The sequence below is a fragment of the Myxine glutinosa genome, chromosome 12 (genome assembly GCF_964187855.1).
Source record: "Myxine glutinosa chromosome 12, kmMyxGlut1.1, whole genome shotgun sequence".
In the NCBI taxonomy this organism is placed as follows: domain Eukaryota; kingdom Metazoa; phylum Chordata; class Myxini; order Myxiniformes; family Myxinidae; genus Myxine; species Myxine glutinosa.
This window is the reverse complement of record NC_136272.1, coordinates 86,182,396-86,204,440: the sequence shown is the minus strand read 5'-3', so window position 1 is coordinate 86,204,440 and position 22,045 is coordinate 86,182,396. Positions and strand designations below refer to the sequence as shown.

The 22,045-nt window shown below is 50.1% G+C and overlaps 1 protein-coding gene across 1 annotated transcript in view; it reads left to right on the top strand.

The window, feature by feature from the left end:
- LOC137437571 (inositol 1,4,5-trisphosphate-gated calcium channel ITPR1) overlaps positions 1-22,045 on the top strand; it is a 188,895-nt gene that overhangs the window by 99,812 nt on the left and 67,038 nt on the right. The window contains exons 26-31 of the mRNA XM_078766065.1: positions 11,945-12,110; positions 12,247-12,417; positions 15,961-16,026; positions 17,847-17,984; positions 18,197-18,322; positions 19,355-19,555. Of these exons, the coding sequence (XP_078622191.1) occupies positions 11,945-12,110; positions 12,247-12,417; positions 15,961-16,026; positions 17,847-17,984; positions 18,197-18,322; positions 19,355-19,555 (868 nt within the window). The remainder of the gene's footprint in view (positions 1-11,944; positions 12,111-12,246; positions 12,418-15,960; positions 16,027-17,846; positions 17,985-18,196; positions 18,323-19,354; positions 19,556-22,045) is intronic.

Genomic DNA, 22,045 nt, shown 5'->3' with positions numbered 1-22,045 from the left:
CCAGATCTTACATCAGGAGCATCTTTGGCTTTGACTTTACCTCCGCACCCACCTCCTATTTGTCTGAGTGTTGTATCATCCCCCAAACAGAGATAACTCCATCTACGTTTCTCTCTCAGACAACATGGACTAACTTTTAACCACTCATCCCAACTCTCTCTTCCTCACATGTGGCAATTTCAACTGTCACCGCACGCATTGGTTGGGTGTTCGTACTGTTGCGAATATGGAATTTGGCCTCCATATCCGCTTGTAAATATTCCCCTATTTTCTCCAATACTCCCCAACTTTCCCCAATCCCCCATTCCCTAGTCCCATTGCATGTAAATAACAATCAGTAGAGCCGACCTTCCCCTTATTCCCCCATTAAATGTCGTGCCCAGGTCCACCGCACCACACGTAGACAACTTTCGGACATCTTCCTAGTTATTCTTAATCTATGTCAGTTAAGGCCTCGTCTCCATTAATTATGACTCTTCGTTGCACCAGAATGTGATTATATGGCATCAGTAGTGAGTTTAGGACCTTTCCCATACCTCCTTCCATCTTCTTCCCCAACAATTACAACAACAACAGAGGAGATGGCGGCGGAGCGGGGGAGGATGCGTCCTCACACCGGCTCGATTAGCGCCATTGACCACGCGCTCCACGGGGTTACCACGGAGGGGCTGGCTGTCAGCTCCTCCTCAAGGGCGGAGCCTGGTAACCCCCCGCACCCAATCAGAAGGGCGGACCGATTCCATCTGGGGCGGCGCTAGCGAGCCGAGGGCGTGTCACTCCCCGCCGGATATACGCGGCCACGCGCCGGATGTGACGTGAGATGCGCCCCCAGCTGGAGAAAGAACGTTGCCTGCGATCGCGGAGAGGAAGAGAACCCGCCTGTGAAAGAACATTACCTCCGAGCGCTGAAACCTCCCGCATCTCTGGACCGGACCGGGTCGATTCTAACCTTTGAGCACAGGTGCACCTGGAGCCATCGACAACCGCTTTCCTGCCATCAACCCCCGTGTGAGTCAGCTTTGTCCCGTTTATCTGTCGTCTGTTGGGAATAATATAAGATTGTGTCTAAGTGCCTGTCTTCCTATGATGTACCTCTCGTCCTTGTAATCTAACCTTTCCGTACGAATATAATCTCCTCCGGAGGTCTTGAGAATTGAAACATTGGTGTCGTATTGTGTTATTGTAATCCAGCCGGGTGTCTTCTTTTCCTTATTGAGCCAGCATCGCGCGACTAGTCAACGTTCGGGCACAATCGGGTAACTTGTGCAGACGTGGTCATACCATAAAACCGCTCGGTAAATAACATCCAAGCCACGTCTGTAACAATTGGTGTCGAGGAGTGGAATTCGAACCCGGGACTAAATTTATTAGGCCCAAATTTTGGGAGGGAAAATCGATTCGGAGCGCGTACTGCGCTCGACGAAATTATAACGAAAAAAAAAAAATTGGATTTGTTTTACGAAACTCGAATTTTGCAAGTCGCGCTATGGCGGATCAAGACGGCTGGGGTCCGGTAGGGGAGAGTGAAGCAGGGTCGGTCCAGGACCAAATTGAGGGACGTGAGGAGAGCGAAGCAGTGAGGGCGGCAGGTTCGCAAAATAGCGCCGTCACGCACGAAGTAGCGGGCGCGCAAAATGGCGCGCTCGCTCACGTGGTTGAAGGGTCCCAAAATAGCGGCGCCGCGGAGGGCGAGCCTGCGGTGGCGGCTGGGGACGCTGGGCAAACCGGGTTTGACCTCAGATTATTCTTGACCCAACTGAATGCAAAAATGGATAGGATGGAGGGCCAAATGAGGGTTGATAGTGGGCGATTAGAGGGCCAAATGAGGGGTACCGGTGAGGGATTAGAAAAGAAATTTGAGGGGTTAGACAACGGGATAAAAGAAGTAAAGAATGGGTTAACGGGGGTAGAAAACAGAATGGCCGCTCAAGAGAATCAGATAGAGGGAGTGAAAAATGGGTTAACGGGGGTAGAAAACAGAATGGCCGCTCAAGAGAATCAGATAGAGGGAGTGAAACATGGGTTAACGGGGGTAGAAAACAGAATGGCCGCTCAAGAGAATCAAATAGAGGGAGTGAAAAATGGGTTAGAGGGGTTAGAAAACAGTATGGAAGGCAAATTGAGGGACATGAGGGACCAAGCGGAAAGGGAAGTTAAACAAATGGAGCAGCAGATAGAGGGGGTCAGAATGGGGGTAGAAACCAAACTGGATGCTCACAGGGAGGAAATGGAGCAGATGAGGGTGGCATCTGGGCAGGAGATGCAAGTGATGGGAGAGGAGATCAGAAGAGGAGTGAGTGAGGAGGTCGGAGGAGTGCGCGAGGAGGTGAGGCACTGTAAGGAGCGCATGGAGAAAGAGGTGAGAAAGGGGACTGTAAAATTGCAAGGTGGTATAGAGGAGTTGACGCTGGGAGTAGAACAACTGACAGTGGGACAAAAGGAGTTGGGGGACCAGGTAAAGAAGAACACAGCGGTAATAGAGGGTTTAAAATCGACACAGAAGGAGATGAAAAAGGACGTAGGGGTAATTAAAAAAGAGTGTCAGACGGTACATGAGGACCTGACGAGGAAAATGGACAAGGTGGTAGAGGTAATGGAGGTTAAAGAGCGGGAGGTGCGGGAGCACATAGAAAAAAATAAAGTGGAGTTAGAGGAAGAACTTAAAGGGGCGCACGAAGAGATGAAGGAGATGAAGCAAAAATTAGAAGAAGTGGAAGAAGGGGTGAGCGAAATTAAGAAGCGACGGAGAGAGGATAAGAAAGAGATAAAGGAGGAAGTAAAAGAATTGGTCCAAAGTCTGTGTTCGGATCGTGATGATGTGCTCATTAACCGGATGAGGGATTCGCAGGTGATGGAGGAGAAGCGAAGAGAAAGAGGACCCGGTGTAAGTGGTGACCAATATGGTCGTGCGTATGATGCGCCAGGTGATTTAATAAGCTTGGGGGTCGAGATAGACCCGGAAGTTCGTGAGAGGCCACGAGTGAGGTGTATGGCTGGTCCGGAGGGTATGGAACGAGAGGTGCGAGGTGTGGGTGAGCAAGGTTGTGGGAGTATGGAATGGGTAGCGGGTTGCGGAGGTGTGACCCATGCATCGACACCAACAGGGGTAGTTGTTGGAGGGACCGGGGAGGCACGAGAGCCCCTTGGGGGTAATGTACTGTGGGGGCCCGGCCGGTTCGGCCCCGCGCTGACCCCGCAAGGGGCGACGCACGGGGTCCGGCCGGCGGGCAACGACTCGCATACGAGGTGGTCCCACAAGGTCCCACTCGCGCCGTATGACGGCAAGAGTGATCTACGCGCGTACCTGGCGCAGTTCGACTGTGTGTGTAAGGGTAACGGTTGGGGTGAGGACGAAGGTGGAGTACACCTGGTGGCCGCATTGCGCGGCGCGGCGGCGGAGGTGCTGACGGCATTACCAGCGGGTGCTCTCACCCTGCCAGCCCTCCGCGACGCCCTAATTAATCGATTTGGAATAGAACAGCAGAGCGAGCTTGTTAAAGCTCAGCTCGCGCTGCGAAAGCGCAAGCCCCAGGAAGCCATCGGGGAACTTGCCCACGACATTCGCCGCGCAGTGGGGATCGCACATGCTAGCATGGCAGCGGATTCCCGGGAAAGCCTGGCGCTGGACCATTTTATCCAGGCCCTCCCGGATATTGAGCTCCGGCAACAGCTCGCCATGTGGCGCCCGCAGACTCTGAGCCAGGCGGCTGACGCTGCGGCCCGTTGGGAAGCAGCGAGGCCCCTGGCCCGGGGGGGCGAGCGTCTCGCAATGGCGGTCCGCCAGATGGGACCCCCGATGGAGGGCGGACCCCTTAGGGGGCCCGCCCCCGACGTGGGTCCTGACCTGGCGGGCATGGTCCGGAGGCTGGTGGACCAGCGCCTGGCAGGACCTGGACCATGGCAGGCGGCCCCGGAGGTGGCCCGCGGTGGACCACGAGCGGGTAATCCAATTCGGACCTACAGGGGGGGGAATTTGGAATTCCGGAGGCAAGCACCTTACCAGGTGAGGTGCTATACCTGCAACCGCCTGGGTCACCTGGCGCGGCACTGTCGAAACGCGCGCCGGGATGATCCCCGGCAGTTGAGGTCCTCAACTCCGCCCAGGGGGGAGCGGGTTAGCCGACCCCAGACACCCCCCCGCCAGACCCAGGGAAACTAGAAGGTGTCGGGCACGTAGGGCGGTGTTCGGCAGCAGAGGATGGAGGAGAGCCCTCATTGACGCGACAGGTCATTTATTGTGGCCAAATTGGAACCGGTAGCCTGACAATTAGATGCAAAATTGCCGGCGTGGGGGTAGACGCCGTAGTGGACACAGGAGCTAGCGCCACGATCATCAGCCCTGTGGTCCTTGATTCGAGCGCAGGTGGCTGGGATAAGATCCAGCGCCTGCAAAATTATAGTTTGCAGCTTGCTACCGGGGTAACGGCCCCGATCATAGGGCGTGGTTCTGTGACCCTCAAGTTAGGGTCGGTAAGGAGGGAGATAGATGTTTGGGTGGCGGAGGTGTGCGACCCATGTTTAATAGGGTTGGACCTGTTGACTGCCAGCGGTTGTAAAATCGACTTGTGCCGGGGGATCCTGCAGGTGGGAGTAGAAGAGCTGCCGTTAGGGGGAGTGAGCACGGCCGAGAGAGCGGAGCTGGAGGCTTCCGAGGCCGTGACCATCCCCCCAAGGGCCGAGGCGATAGTGCCGGCCCGATGGGCAGCTCGCCCAACATGGCAGGAGTCCTGCGGCCTGGTCGAACCGGTGGCAGCGCAGTCCATACCGGGTTTAATCGTGGGCCGCACCCTTGTAAAAACGGACGGACCGGTAGTGGCCGTCCGAGTAATAAATATGAGTACAGAACCACGCACTATAGTAAGGGGCACGAGGGTAGCTGGCTGCACCCCCGTTGAGGAAGTCGCGACAGTGAGGGGCGAGAACGTCCAGCCGAGCCGACCCCGGGGGGAGCCTTCAATAACAAGTAGGAATTGGCCCGATCCCATTTGCGAGATGGTAAATCGTAGCAGCATAGAGTTGGGAGGTACCCAGAGGGAGGCCTTACACAAACTGGTTGGGTCCCATTTGGACCTCTTCTCCCTGTCCACCGAGGATATTGGACGTACGGGCCTGGTGAAACATCAGATCCACACCGGTGAGGCCCGGCCTATTCGTCAGGCCGCCCGACGGCTCCCATGGAGCAAGAGGGCGGAAGCTGACGAGCAGGTTGAAAAAATGCTCGACGCAGGTGTGATCGAGCCCTCGGGAAGTCCTTGGATGTCACCTGTTGTGCTGGTCAAAAAGAAGGATGGGACCACGCGGTTCTGCGTGGACTATCGCCAGCTAAACAACGTGACACTCAAGGACTCATATCCCCTGCCAAGGATTGATGACACCCTCGATGCCGTTGCGGGCTCAAATTGGTTCACAACTTTGGACCTCAAGAGTGGGTATTGGCAGGTGGAGATGGATAGGGCAGGGAAGGAGAAAACGGCATTTTCCACAGGTAAGGGACTGTATCAGTTTACTGTGATGCCGTTTGGTTTGTGTAACGCCCCCGCCACCTTTGAGAGATTGATGGAGCATGTACTAGGCGGCATGCCATGGCAATCATGCCTGGTGTACCTGGATGACGTCCTGGTACATGCCCAAACGTTCCCCCAGGCACTAGCTAATTTGGACCAGGTGTTCGGGTGCCTCAGACAGGCAGGGTTGAAGCTGAACCCGAGTAAGTGCACTTTGTTTGCAAGAGAGGTGGCCTATCTAGGTCACGTGATTGGCCGCGAGGGGGTAAAAACAGACCCAGACAAAATTAAAGCGGTAGAGGAGTGGCCCGCACCACGTACCATCAAAGAGGTGCGGGGATTTTTGGGACTCTGCTCCTACTACCGGCGCTTTGTGGCGAAATTTGCGGAGTTGGCCCGTCCCCTCCACCGGCTTACGGAGAAGGGGACGCGATTTAATTGGACACGGGAGTGCCACGAGGCCTTCCAAAAATTGAAGGGGTGTCTAACATCCGCACCCCTTCTAGCTTACCCCACTAGTGACGGGACATTTACCCTGGACACGGATGCGAGCCAGGAAGGATTGGGCGCAGTTTTGTCTCAGACACAGGAGGGCGTGGAGAGAGTGATTGGTTATTATAGTCGGGCCTTAAGTAGGCCCGAGAGAAATTATTGCGTCACTCGCAAAGAGTTATTGGCTATGCTGGCTGCCATGAACCATTTCCACCCGTACTTGTACGGGCGGAAATTTTTGGTTAGAACTGACCATTCCTCCTTGCAATGGCTCCTTCGGTTCAAGGAACCGGAGGGCCAAATTGCAAGGTGGTTGGAAAAGTTGCAGCAGTACGATTTTGATGTGGCCCATAGGGCCGGGAAGGCCCATGGTAATGCGGACGCACTCTCTCGGCGTCCTTGTCTGGGGGAAAACTGTAAATTTTGTGCGAGACACGAGGAGAGGGAGCAATTGGGCGATTCCGCCCCGATTCTCGTCGTCCGGGCAACCCGGGTGAGAGGGCCAATTTTGCCACTAACCGCGGACGAGGAATTTGGAGAGTTGGCTTGGAGCACGGCCCAGCAGGAGGATCCTGTTCTGGGGCCGGTGTTCCAATGGGTCAAATTGGGGCAAAGACCAAAGGGGGAAGAGGTCACCCCCCTCGGGGCACAAACAAAGGCATATTGGGCTCAGTGGCAGACCCTGGAATTGAAAGGCAACATCTTGTATCGCAAGTGGGTGGAGGTTCCCTCTGATCGAACTTCCTGGCTGGTGATAGTCCCTGACAAATTCAAGAACGTCATATTGCAACAGGTGCATGGTACCCGCTCCGGCGGCCATTTGGGCAGGACAAAGACAATATCTCGGGTCCGCCGGAGGTTCTATTGGGTGAATATGGGGCGCGACATACAGGACTGGTGTCGGAGATGCGACGCCTGTTCTGCCAAAAAGGGACCAGCACGGAGGATGAGGGCCCCCCTTCAATTACATCAGGTGGGGGCCCCCCTTGAGCGGGTGGCTATGGATATTCTAGGACCGCTGCCCCGCACCCGCCAAGGTAATAAGTATATCCTCGTTGTAATGGACTATTTCACCAAGTGGCCGGAGGCCTACGCCCTCCCCAACCAAGAAGCAGGGGTGGTAGCGCAGGCCTTCGTGGAAGGATTTGTGTGCCGGCATGGGATTCCACAGGAGTTGCACACCGACCAGGGACGAAATTTTGAGAGCAAATTGCTAAAAGATGTGTGCAGTCTCCTGTCAATTCGGAAAACCAGAACAACGCCTTTAAGACCTCAATCTGACGGGATGGTGGAAAGATTCAATCGAACTCTAATCCAACAACTGGCACTGTTCACCACCACCCGTCAGGATGACTGGGACGAACATCTCCCTTACTTGCTCATGGCCTACCGAACCAGCCAGCACGGGGCCACCGCATGCAGTCCAGCGTTGCTTATGTATGGGCGGGAGTTACGGGCTCCCGCCGACTTGCTATGCGGTCCCGTGCCAGACACAGTGGTTAACCCGCCGAGGGAGGGGTACGCACGTCACCTAGAGGAAGGCATGGAGCTAGTCCATGCCTTCGCCCGCCGCCAACTCCATCTGGCGGGGGAAAAGATGAAGCGCAGGTACGACGACCGGAGCCAGGGGAGTCAATACGCTCCGGGGATGAAGATTTGGTTCTTTAATCCCCGGAGGCGAAAGGGAAGGTGCCCAAAACTCACCTCCCCCTGGCAAGGCCCAGGAGTCGTCCTGTCGCAAATCTGTGACGTGGTCATTAAGATCAAAATGGGGCCACGAGCCCTCCCTCGGATCGTCCACGCCGACCGGATAAGACCTTACACCGGCGAGCAGGCGCCCCCGTGGATTGCCTCGGCTTTAGATGCCGAGGCGGGACCCAGTACCTCTGAATAAGGGGGGCTTATTAGTGCCAGAGGACTGGGGGATTGAGGAGCGATAGGCCCGGTGGGAGAGGGTGGCATCCCTGCCACCTTTCCCATGTGGGGGCAAAGGAGCAATAGCTAATGGGGTGTATGGCAGTGAAAACTAGCCCGGGTGGGTTAGGATATTGTGTGTAGGGATCTAGCGAAGATGACAGTAGGTAACGTTAAGGTTTAGTTAGTGACTGATACCTGTAGTGGGGACGCAGGTAGATTAGGGTGGATGATAATGACGTGGGAGCGCAATAGTTTAAAGGGACGACTGGGAAGCGCAAGTTTCAGAAGGGAGTAGTTAGCTGAGATGATGCCGTGTTTGTGAGAATTGAACAGGTGTGATTGCACAGGTGTGCAACTGGACAGGTGTGTGGAGCAGTGTATGAGTAGTGAGTGTGTGGATCAGCGCGAATGCGCTTGGGGAGAGAAGGGTGCAGGTGGCACCAGGTGTGAGAGCACAGGTGTGCAAGTACAGGTGTGTGGAGAGAGTTGGAGTAAGTGGTACGGAGTGGTGTGCATGGTGCGAAGGTGTGGATGGGGGAAGAGTGGACCCCTTTCACGAGTACCCGGGGCGGGTAGTGTAAGTGTTAGGTAGAGGGTGCAGGTAAATTGTGGTTGGATATTGGCATTTGTGGTGCGGTTGCAGAATGGTGTTGTGAATGGGTGCATTAGTGTTGTGGAAATGGCTGGGCGTGTAGCCTGTTAGTGTGTGTAGTTGGTTGGGCACTCCACCACTGTGAGGATGTCGGCCAGGTGAGGCCGCAGGTGGGCTCTGGGAGCCGGTAGTTGTGAGTGGGTGCCTGAGGATCCCGGGTGTGGATCGGGCAGCCCAGTGCCAGAGAGGGCACGGAGTGGGGAGAGAGCCAGAGGGCCTTCCCCTGGTAGTTAGGTTAGGGTAAGGAGCAGGTAAGCTCGGAGGCAACTGCAGTGGTGGAGGTGTGCAGGTGGGTAGACCCACTGGGAGAGGTACACGTCGCAGCCCAGAAATTGTACGAGGGCACCGGGAGATGAATCGGGGGAGTGAGACCCCAAATTGAAGAGCACCACAGTTTGGCCAATGGGAATTGGTTTTTAGAACCCATAGTGTAAGAGGGCCAATGGTTTGGCCGGAGAAAGACCCCGGGTAGTGTAAAGTTGTTAAAGTCATTTAGGAAATAGTTAGGATTGAAGAACCTGTCGCACCATACGCAGCCACTTACCTGTGGTGATGATGATGACTCCACACCTGTGTTTTCTTTGTTTGTTGCAGGAAATGAGATTGCTGTGGATTTGTGAGACGCATCACGACGTGGATGAGACATTGGGGTGATTCCATCTCTCCCTCCCTAGGAGGGACTGATGATGAATTGGTAATGGCAAATTTTGATGTGCAGTTGGAGATGGCAAATTTTGATGAGAGTTGAAAATGGCAAATTTGATTGGTTAGGAGGGAGAGAAGACGAATTTGGTTTATGGGAGGAACGGGGAAGACAGTAGGGATGTTTGTTGATTTGTAAAGTAGATGTTTATGAGTAGTGTTGTGTTTTGTGGATGCAGTAAGGGGTAAGGGAGGGGCCATGTAGGTTACCTGGTGGGGGGGGGGCGTACGATAGGAACGTACCTGTCTCACCTGGTTCCCATGTGCCCCCAGTGTGCATCACCTTACATTGCGTGCACTTTTGCGCCCTTACCACCTTACTCACTTGGTTCTTCTTTTGTCTCCCACCTCCGAGGATCTGGCTTTGGGGTAGAGAGAGAGGAGAGAGAGGTGCTGGCTGCGCAGTTGTGGGCCTGCACTTTCGCTGTTTGCTGCCGGGATCGATACACCATATGGACCGCAATGTTTGTGGCCACCCACAATGGACCGCAGTTCGTTTGCGGCCAAGCACCACCCGGGGATGGACCTATGGGTCAACGTGGCACCTATGCCATAAAGGTGAACCACTGTTAATTAACACCACCAAGTGCACCACAAGAAGAGCAAGAGACACCTGCAGGGTTAGGGGTTGTCGAATTTATTTTTATTCCAATGAACAATGGTGACTGCACCGATTGGTGGTGGGGTGGTGCTGTTGATGCTCGGGAAGGGTGCTCTGCACGTTATTAAAGGCCGTCGGCCACAGAGCACTCGTGGGTTGGTGTATCGATGTTGGCAAGCGCGCTCTCTCTCTATGCATAACATCTGCATGTGTTCCTCCAAAAACAGGTCCTGGATCGTAGTGTAAATAGCAGCGTAGTCTTGTAAATAATGCTCCCTACCGGCTGTATGTTTAGTTTGAGGATTCTTTCCGGATTCGGTTATCCTGTGGGTGTGTTTCTGTGAGGAGAAGGGTGCAACGTCGCAGGGGGACATATTTACTCATTTGTGAATATCTGTAAAACTGTCGCACTCAGGGTAGAGTTAATAGTAGAGGGAACTACATTGCGTGCCACACTAAAGTAGGTAAAAATTTATCGGGTCGGGACGCCCCGAGGGTAGAGAAGGGTGCAATGTTGCGAATATGGAATTTGGCCTCCATATCCACTTGTAAATATTCCCCTATTTTCTCCAATACTCCCCAACTTTCCCCAATCCCCCATTCCCTAGTCCCATTGCATGTAAATAACAATCAGTAGAGCCGACCTTCCCCTTATTCCCCCATTAAATGTCGTGCCCAGGTCCACCGCACCACACGTAGACAACTTTCGGACATCTTCCTAGTTATTCTTAATCTATGTCAGTTAAGGCCTCGTCTCCATTAATTATGACTCTTCGTTGCACCAGAATGTGATTATATGGCATCAGTAGTGAGTTTAGGACCTTTCCCATACCTCCTTCCATCTTCTTCCCCAACAATTACAACAACAACAGAGGAGATGGCGGCGGAGCGGGGGAGGATGCGTCCTCACACCGGCTCGATTAGCGCCATTGACCACGCGCTCCACGGGGTTACCACGGAGGGGCTGGCTGTCAGCTCCTCCTCAAGGGCGGAGCCTGGTAACCCCCCGCACCCAATCAGAAGGGCGGACCGATTCCATCTGGGGCGGCGCTAGCGAGCCGAGGGCGTGTCACTCCCCGCCGGATATACGTGGCCACGCGCCGGATGTGACGTGAGATGCGCCCCCAGCTGGAGAAAGAACGTTGCCTGCGATCGCGGAGAGGAAGAGAACCCGCCTGTGAAAGAACGTTACCTCCGAGCGCTGAAACCTCCCGCATCTCTGGACCGGACCGGGTCGATTCTAACCTTTGAGCACAGGTGCACCTGGAGCCATCGACAACCGCTTTCCTGCCATCAACCCCCGTGTGAGTCAGCTTTGTCCCGTTTATCTGTCGTCTGTTGGGAATAATATAAGATTGTGTCTAAGTGCCTGTCTTCCTATGATGTACCTCTCGTCCTTGTAATCTAACCTTTCCGTACGAATATAATCTCCTCCGGAGGTCTTGAGAATTGAAACATTGGTGTAGTATTGTGTTATTGTAATCCAGCCGGGTGTCTTCTTTTCCTTATTGAGCCAGCATCGCGCGACTAGTCAACGTTCGGGCACAATCGGGTAACTTGTGCAGACGTGGTCATACCATAAAACCGCTCGGTAAATAACATCCAAGCCACGTCTGTAACAGTACCATGGCACTTCAGCGAAGCACTTTTGTGGCTGATGCGATATGTGAACTTTCCCAACCGATTTCTCCCCATGGCAAATCCTGCAAGACAAATTCGATGGAAGGCAATCTCATTGCATTCCAAAAAGCCTGCACCAAGTGTTGTGTCCACTCTCGGGAGAGCCAGAATACAATATCTGTCCAACTTCAGGGTTTAACTTTCAAACTCGTCTCCCTCCTCTTAAACCTGGTGACACCTTGTTAAGTCTGTCTCTGGTGTATGCTCCCCATTCGTTCCCTCACTTCAAATGAATGCACTTGCATTGCCAGGTCGTCAAATTATGCGGCGTCATTTGATCAACATCTCCATTTCATCAGTGCAGGTCTTTAGATTTTGCCGTTAACCTTTATCAACCTCACCAAATGATTTCTCTATTTTTTTTCACTCCAATCTCCTTAATCTTCACGAGAGCAGTGACGTGAGCACACAGCTGGACCTTGACGGTAATGGTGGTCGACTCTTCCTGCGGGCATTGCTTCACCTCACAATGCATGACTACCCTCCACTGGTCTCCAGTGCCCTCAAGCTGCTCTTCAAGCATTTCAGTCAACGCAATGATGTCCTGCAGGCTTTTCGCCAGGTAAGGTGGTCAACTTGGTTTGCGATTTGAGCAAAGAGCTTTTGTTTTATTTTGTGATCAATCAGTTCTACAGGTGTCTCTCCTCCTTTTACCATATATAGTACAACTTCCTGTATATGAATTTTTTTCCTGCTAGGTTCAGCTCCTTGTAACAAACCAGGAGGTGGAGAGTTACAAACAGATAAAAACTGATCTTGACAAACTACGCCTCATGGTGGAAAAGTCAGAGTTGTGGGTGTATAAAGCTAAGCCCAGCGAGCGGCATGCAGATCCAAGTGGAAATGCCGAAAACCTCAACAGCATGCAGGTGTGTTGGAAAATTACAAAGATCTTCCATAATTTATTTAATCTGATTCGATCTCCATCCAACTTTGAGGTGAAGTTTTAAGGGGGGGAGGGGCGACAGAGAACTTCATTGAAAAAATTTTTTGCCTATAAAATGTCATTCTATAAAATATAAAATATAAAATAAAAGCTATAAAATAAAAGCTATAAAATGTTATTCTCACGTGCAGGATGATTCATCAATGTGTGTGCCGTCCCTCGGATGGACATTAAACTGGTGGCCTTCTGCCAACATTAGATGTTAAATATCTCACGGTGTCCTTTGCAAGGATGAACAGGTACGACAGACGCGCTCTTTATTGTGAGGCAGTTGCAGGAGAAGTACATGGAGAAGAGGAAGAAGTTGTTTCTTGGGTTTGTTGATCTGGAGAAAGCATTCGATAGGGTACCACGCGAAGTATTGACATGGGCATTGAGGAAGTTAGGAGTGGAGGAATGGTTGATCAGAGTAGTGATGGCAATGTACAAAAGAGCGCGCACAGCTGTAAGGACGAAGGACGGGAACAGTGGTGAGTTCGAGGTGAAGGTGAGAGTGCATCAGGGGTCGGTACAAAGTCCACTACTATTTGTAGCTGTGATGGAGGTGCTGGCTCAGAACATAAAGGAGGGTTTACCGTGGGCGTTGTTGTATGCAGATGATCTGGTGTTGATTGCGGAAAGTATGGATGGACTGAAGGAAAAGATGAACAAGTGGAAGGAATGTATGCAGACAAAAGGTCTGAAGGTGAATATCGGAAAGACAAAGGTGATGGCAAGTGGTAAAGCATGTGGTGAGGTGGAAAGAACTGGGAAGTGGCCCTGTGCTGTGTGCAGGAAGGGTGTCGGAGTGAACTCCATTCAATGTACAATGTGTGCTGAGTGGGTTCATCAAAAATGCAGTGGTCTGAGAGGGTCATTAACCAGTGTGGCAGCTACATTCAAATGTAAGGTGTGCACAGAGGGAGCTGCAGATGGAGGAAATGTTGAGTTGGATCTTGGAGATGGCGTGAAGCTGGAAGGTGTGAAAACATTTTGCTACCTCGGAGACATGCTGAATGGAGAAGGTGGATCAGACTCGGCAACGGTTGCTAGAGTGAGATGTGCATGGAAGAAGTTTCGGGAACTGAGTGGCGTCCTGATGAGGAGGGGAGTGTCGTTGAAGCTGAAGGAAAAGGTGTATGCTGCATGTGTGAGAAGTGTTATGATTTATGGGAGTGAGACATGGGTCATGAATATAGAGCAGCAACGAAGGCTGGAAAGGGTGGAAATACGAATGGTTCGGTGGATGTGCGGAGTATCTTTGAGAGAAAGGAAGACAAATGATGAATTGCGAAAGATGATGGGAACTGAGCCTGTGATTGATGCTGTGAAGAGGAACAGGTTGAGATGGTTTGGTCATGTGTTGAGGAAGGATGAAAGTGACTGGTTGAGAAGAGTGATGGAAATGAATGTAGAAGGAAGTAGAGGACGGGGAAGACCGAGAAAGACTTGGCTGAAGGTGGTGGAAGAAGAAATGCGGGCAAGGGGGTTAACAAGGGGAGATGCAGAAAATAGGGCAAAATGGAGAAGATTGTCATGGGGACCGCAAGGCTAACCCCCACTCTAGCAGGGAAAATGGCCTTAAAATGCATGTTGTGTTGTTGTTGGTGTCCTTCGCAAAAGGTAGGCGAGCTATCGCTGGCACCCTGAACAAATTCCAAATTCCTGCCTTAACCTGTGGGGCATACAGGGCATTGCATCAGCAGCACAGCCACGCCTTCAGCCAATGATGCTACCCCGCAGTCTTGTGCTGCATACAATACTAGAACTGTGCTCGGTGGAGTGCATACCTCTGCCAGGCTGAAGAGTTTGTTTTGAATCCCATTGATAGGCCGGATCTGCATCCAGACCTTAACCAAAATCGAATCAGCTAGTTATTATCACCTACCCAACTCATCCACAAAGTTTTGAGATATCGTTTTTGGCTCCATCTCTCAATGGTGAAGAATCACCAAAGAAAATCTCGTATCTTCACCAAAATTGTCTTGATCTTCACCAAAATCAAAACAATTCGTTCTTGCCTCACACCCAACCTATCCACCAAATTTCGTCCCAATTCATCCATAACTTTTTGAAATGTCATGCTATGTATAGTTTTTGGCCCTTTCAAAAACTGTTGTTGAAATGTTGAAGAATCACCTAAAAATTCTTGGATCTGGATCCGGATCTTCACTAAAATCGAATCAATTTTCCCGTATCATACACCCAAACCCTGGTGTTGGGCTAGCGGCTAGGGTGCCGGCTTAGGATCCTAGGTCGATCGAATCCCGGTCGATCGCTGAATTAACGCCAGGGGGGTTGACTCAGCCTGTCATCCTTCCGAGGTCGGCAAATTGAGTACCAGTTCACTGGTAATTCCCTGCTTGTCGTTAAAGGCGGCAAAAAGGGTTGGCGTCAGGAAGGGCATCCGGCCGTAAAACATTGCTTCAAAAAGGGGACCGAAAAACAACAACAACCACAATTCCCGAAAAAGGCCAACCCCCGCTTGCGGGGAAAAATGGCCTCTAAAGGTGGTTTTATACACCCAAACTGTCCACCAAGTTTAGTCTGAATCTCTCCACAACTTTGAAATATCCTGTCCACAGACAGACAGATATGGGTGAAAACAAAACCTAGGCCTCCATCAACCTTAGGTGGAGATAGTAAGAAGTCTTTATTCTGCACGTGCTACAGGTTGTCCCTCAGTGTACACAAGTCTCCCCGCTATCCATTGTTTCGCATACAAGTCCATAAGTTACTTAGGAACATTTTCAATATACATCCAACAAGGCAGCTTGCCCCCCCCCCCCCCCCTCCCAATTACATTAATTCGCATGGGGAAAAATTATCCGCTTTCCATCATTTCATTGCAAGTCCCACTTTTGTCGAACGTATCTTAGACGCATAGTGAGGACCCCCTGTACATGCAGAAGCTCCTCCATGAATCTTATTTCACTGTAAGAATATAAATCCCATTTATTTATATAAATCCCATTCTCCATTCACTTGTGTTTTTTTAATTTGTTTAAAAGCGCACCGATGCTTCCCAATATTCTCATCCTGGACTGATACATGTGCAAGCTTCCCTATGAGCCTTAATCTAAGCCTTGTGAGCTTAAACCATTGTAAATACCAAGGTAACTTGAGTCACTGAGAGACGCTCGATGTTGAAGAATGCTGCTCCAGGATTTGTCATCATTTTTCAAGGTGTTTTACTTTTTTTATTGATAGAAGTTTTGTCTCATCATATTATTTTGGAAACTGTAAATATCTGATTGAAACGAAGCTGAGATCCCTGGTTCAGCATCTGAGAGCAATTAAGGTTCTCAGCTTCCAGGATGCTTTGCCATCATTGAGATCATCAACTGCTCTGAAGCATCTTTGATTCAGTGTGGACCACGTGATGCTTGATTTGTGGATGTTTTAGGGGCAGTTTTAGGTGGTATTTTGGACACGGTGTTTGTTATGCACTCAGTGTAGTTTGTGACGCAGTCGACTGTGTGTGCAGCAAAGCAGTGTCATGGAAGACGCTGAAAGCGCTGGGGTTTCTCACAATTACAAGGCCATCAGTGAGGTAATGTTGAAGAGCATTTTGATTATCTGAAGTCATGAGTGTGTGTAAACTATCCTTTTGTTTGTTTCAGAGAATAATGTAAACACGAAGTGTACTTTAGATGGATTATCTTGATGCCAAAATCGATGCACTCTACAGAACTGTCAGAGTATTCACACCCCTTGACCTTTTCACATTTTGTTGTTACAGCCTGAATTTAAAATGGATTAAATTGAGATTTTGTCATTGATCTACATATAATAGCCCATAATGTCAAAGTGGAATGTTTTTGGGTTTTTAAAAAAGAAATCCTTCCAAAATAATTTACAACAAAATGCAGAAATATATAATTTACGTAAGTATTCAACCCCTTGCGTCAATACTTCGTGGAAGTGTTTTTGGCAGTGGTTAGAGCTTTAAGTCTTCTTGCATATGTTTGTATCAGCTTTGCACATCTGGATTTGGGGAGTTTCTCCAATTCTTCCTTGCAGATTTGCTCAAGCTCTGTCAAGTTGGATGGGGAGTGCTGGTGAACAGCAATCTTCAAGTCTTTCCATAGATTCTTCATGGGATTTCGGTTTGGGCTTTGGCTGGGCCACTCAAGGACTTTCACATTATTGTTCTGAAGCCATTCCAGTGTTGTTTTGGCTGTGTGCTTGGGGTCATTGTCCTGTTGGAAAGTAAATCTTCGCCGCAGTCTAAGGTCTTTTGCACTCTGAAGCAGGTCTCTTCAAGGATTTGCCTGTGTTTGGCTCCATCATTGTTCCTTCTATCCTTACAAGTCTCACAGTCATTGCCACTGAAAAGCATCCCCATAGCATGATGCTGCCATCACCATGCTTCACTGTAGGGATCGTGTTAAATTGGTGATGAGCTGTGCTCTGTTTCTGTCAGATGTAGCGCTTTGCATTCAGGCCGAGGAGTTCAATTTTCATCTAATCGGACCACACTGTCTTTTGCCTCATGCTCTCAGTCTGTCATGTACCTTTTTGCAAACTCCAGGCATGCTGTCATTTGCCTTTTTCTCAGGAGTGTCTTCTGTATGGCCACTCTCCCATCAAGCCTGGATTTGTGAAGTGCTGCAGAGATTGGTGTCCTTCTGGCAGGTTCTCCCATCTCAGCCAAGGAACTCTGTAGTCTGTCAGAGTAATGATTGGGTGCTTGGTCACCTCCCAGACCAAGGTCCTTGCCCGGTTGCTCAGTTTGGTCGGACGGCCAGCCCGAGGAAGAGTCTGGGTAGTTCCATATTCTTTGCATTTCCTCATGATTGAGCTCGCTGTGCTCTTGGGAACTTTCAACACTCTTGAAATTATTTTATACCATTCCCCAGATCTATGCCTCCTCACAATTCTAGCTCGGAGTTTATGGACAGTTCCTTGGAGTTTATGTCCAATCATTTGAATTGGCCACAGGTGGACTCCAATCAAGTTGTAGAGACATCTCAAGGATGATCGAAGGAAATTGGATGCACCTGAGCTCACTTTGGAGTGTCATAGAAAATGGATAAACTTGAATATTCAGTGAATCAATATATTTTTGTATTTCATTTTTAATTATTTTGTAAAAATCTCCAAAAATAAAAATTACAAAATCTATGCCAAAACCTCGGCAATGTGTAGATCAGTGACAAAAAATGTCAAGTTAATGCATTTTATATTCAGGCTGTAACACAACAAAATGTGAAAAAGTCAAGGGGTTTGAATACTTTCTGAAAGCATTGTAAGTACCTAAACGTTTTGCGTATTAAAAACAAGTTTCTCAATTCTGTGATTTATGTATCATTTGGCTTGCCAAAGGTAGCCTGACGTTCTGATTGCTTCGTTGATCATGCTTCTTTGCAGATTCTAAGTCGCCTGTCACTGATGTGTGTCAGCAATGGCTCTCCACAAAAGCAAAACCAGAAGCAGCAGCAGAGGCTACTCAGGAACATGAATGCACATTTGGTGGTGCTCGATCTTCTCAAGATACCTTACGAAAAGGTTGTCTTGTGGCGTTTTTGTTGTTCAATATTTTGATGACAACATGATGTTTATCCAGCTGAAGTTAGCTGCGCTCTAAATTCCCATGTGATGAGAATGAAAATTGGATTAAAGCTTCTGAGATCAGTTCAGAGTAACAGTGTGATGTTTTTGTAAACACAAGTCCTTTTGTTTGTTCTCTCAATTGATTTTCTCTGTGTATTCGTTCATAGAATGATGATTTGAAGATGCAGGAAGTGATGAGTCTTGCTCATAAGTTCCTCCAGAACTTTTGCCTAGGAAATGAGCAAAACCAGGTCTTGCTCTACAACGACCTGTCACTCTTTCTCTCACCAGAGGTACCATGTAGTTTGTTTGCATCTCCTTCATCTCATCTGCTTTGCACAATATTGATTGTGGTAAGACTGAGGCTACCATTGGCAATCATTGATTAGCTGTCGTGAACTTCAGACTGACAGGATGGTCTCGAGGTACGCACGCTCACCTCGATGTGGTCTAGCCTGGGTTTGACTCCAGACCCAGCTATAAACTGTCATCCCGGTGTTTCACAGGCAGGGTGATTCATTGTGTGTGCCGTCCCTTGGGTGGACGTTAAACCGGGAGTCCCATATGCCAGCATGGGTTGTTGGAAGTTAAAGTTCCCATGGTGTCCTTCGCAAAGAGTTGGCGAGTATCGCTGGCACCATGGCCAAATTCCAAATTCCTGCCCTAACTAGGCGAATGTCAGGCCTGGCCAGGCCGGTTCGTGATGACTTGGGCCAAGGTTCCCCCGTCTGACCCCACAAGGTGAGATAATAGTGGACATTAAAGAAAAAGAAGATGAGCTGCAGTGAACTTCCTTTCACTATCGTCAAACTAGTTTGGGTAGCCTGATAAATTGCATTGAAATATTTAGGTAGCTGCTTAACTCTGCCATTTGCTTCCTGTGGGGTTGTAGGCAATTTGCCCAGTAGTCAATAAGGTAAATCTCCCTTAGGACTAGCAATGGGTAACTGAGGTTTGAGATTCTTATACATGTCGTGCCATGTTTCATCGAGCATGTGTGACATCACGTGTTTCAGTCAATCAAACCGCTCAGACATAGCTGCCTCCACAGAAAGAAAAGACAAATTCAACAAAATGAAAGTTGCTGTTTAATAATACATTTCCTCTCCTTCAAAGTAAGGATGCAAAGTGGAAAAAAATATTCATGATCAGATCCAACAATTCTCATTGAAATCGACTTTTCTTGTTTCACTTCAAAGAATCCATTTGTAGGTTGGCTCAAAACAACGTTATTGTGCTTACAGCTGGGTGCCACGAATGGCCGAAGCTGCCCCATCACGTGTGTCAAATCATTGACCCTGACTTTGTACCTGTTGTCCTGGCAGCTTCAAGCAGCTGAGACAATGCAGCACATCTTCCTGGACAACCCTGAGCTGTGCAGCGAGGTGACCGAGAGCGTCGTGCAGCACTTTGTGCACTGTATTGAGCGGCACGGCCGCCACATGCAATACCTGCGTTTTCTGCAGACTATCGTACGAGCCCGTGGCAAACACATCAAGAAATGTCAGGACCTCGTCATGGCTGAGGTTAGGAATGAGTATACCCCATTGTTTCATGTACTTTAGTTGTCTAAAAGGTTGATAGAAAAAAAAATACTAACAACATGCATTTTAAACAACAACATGCATTTTAAAGGCCATTTTCCCTGCTAGAGCGGGGGTTAGCCTTGCGGTCCCCATGACAATCTTCTCCATTTTGCCCTATTTTCTGCATCTCTCCTTGTTAACCCCCTTGCCCGCATTTCTTCTTCCACCATCTTTAGCCAAGTCTTTCTCGGTCTTCCCCGTCTTCTACTTCCTTCTACATTCATTTCCATCACTCTTCTCAACCAGTCACTTTCATCCTTCCTCAACACATGACCAAACCATCTCAACCTGTTCCTCTTCACAGCATCAATCACAGGCTCTATTCCCATCATCTTTCGCAATTCATCATTTGTCTTCCTCTCTCTCAACGATACTCCGCACATCCGTCGAACCATTCGCATTTCCACCCTTTCCAACCTTCGTTGCTGCTCTACGTTCATTACCCATGTCTCGCTCCCATAAATCATAACACTTCTCACACATGCAGCATACACCTTTCCCTTCAGCTTCAACGACACTCCCCTCATCATCAGCACGCCACTCAATTCCCGAAACTTCTTCCATGCACATCTCACTCTAGCAACCATTGCTGAGTCTGATCCACCTTCTCCATTCAGCATGTCTCCGAGGTAGCAAAATGTTTTCACACCTTCCAGCTTCACGCCGTCTCCAAGATCCAACTCAACATTTCCTCCATCTGCAGCTCCCTCTGTGCACACCTTACATTTGAATGTAGCTGCCACACTGGTTAATGACCCTCTCAGACCACTACATTTTTGATGAACCCACTCGGCGCACATTGTACACTGAATGGAGTTCACTCCGACACCCTTCCTACACACAGCACAGGGCCACTTCCCAGTTCTTACCACCTCACCACATGCTTTACCACTTGCCATCACCTTCGTCTTTCCGATATTCACCTTCAGACCTTTTGTCTCCATACATTCCTTCCACGTGTTCATCTTTTCCTTCAGTCCATCCATACTTTCCGCAATCAACACCAGATCATCTGCATACAACAACTCCCACGGTAAACCCTCCTTTACGTTCTGAGCCAGCACCTCCATCACAGCTACAAATAGTAGTGGACTTAGTACCGACCCCTGATGCACTTCCACCTTCACCTCAAACTCACCACTGTTCCCGTCCTTCGTCCTTACAGCTGTGCGCGCTCTTTTGTACATTGCCATCACTACTCTGATCAACCATTCCTCCACTCCGAACTTCCTCAATGCCCATGTCAATACTTTGCGTGGAACCCGATCGAATGCTTTCTACAGATCAACAAACCCAAGAAACAACTTCTTCCTCTTCTCCATGTACTTCTCCTGCAACTGCCTCACAATGAAAAGCGCGTCTGTCGTTCCTCTTCCTGGCATAAATCCAAACTGCATTTCGTCGACCTTCACTTTCTTCCTTATCCTCCTCTCCAACACCCTTTCCAATACCTTCATTCCATGCTCCAATAACTTTATCGCTCGGTACGAGCCACACTCCAGAGGGTCACCTTTCCCCTTGTATAGAGGGACGAGGGTACTCAGTTCCCAATCCACTGGAATGCGGCCTTCTTTCACCACCAGATTACAGATCTCTGTCATTCTCTTCACACCCCAACTTCCTGCTGCCTTCAACATATCTCCCACAACTCCCGTCAGCCCTCCCGCTTTTCTACCCTTCATTGCTTTTATCGCTTCCTCAACTTCCTTCTCAGTTATCCTCTCTGCCGGTCCTAAAACTGGGTTACTCTCTATGTTGCCATCCCATTCATTCTCTGTATTCAACAGCATTTCCATATATCTTTTCCATCTTCCTTTAATTCCATCTGGGTCGACAACGATTTGTCCCACTTCATCCTTCAAGCAGCTCACCCCCATCACATCACACTTCTCTTTCGCTATCTGCTTTGCAATCCTGAATACTGCTTTCTGACCCTCTTCCGAATCCAAGCGTTCTCCAAACATTTTCCTACATGCCTCCTGCGCCTTTGCTACCTCTTTCTTTGCAGCCTTCCTGGCTGCCTTATAATTTTCATGCTCTTGTAGCGGTTACCGCTGGCTGCACACAATCGCCTTGCACCGGCCAGAACACGGCCAGACGCGCCTCTCCCGGGCATGCCCGGACTCACTGTTCCCGGGCACGCCTGAACCTCCCGGGCACGCCCGGTCTCGTCTTTCCCGGGCATGCCCGCTCTCGCCTTTCCATGGCTCACCCAGAGCGTCCGGGCATGCCCGCTATCGCCTTTCCAGGGCTCGCCCAGAGCGTCCGGGCATGCCCGCTATCGCCTTTCCAGGGCTCGCCCAGAGCGTCCGGGCATGCCCGCTATCGCCTTTCCAGGGCTCGCCCAGAGCGTCCGGGCATGCCCGCTATCGCCTTTCCAGGGCTCGCCCAGAGCGTCCGGGCATGCCCGCTCTCGCCTTTCCAGTGCTT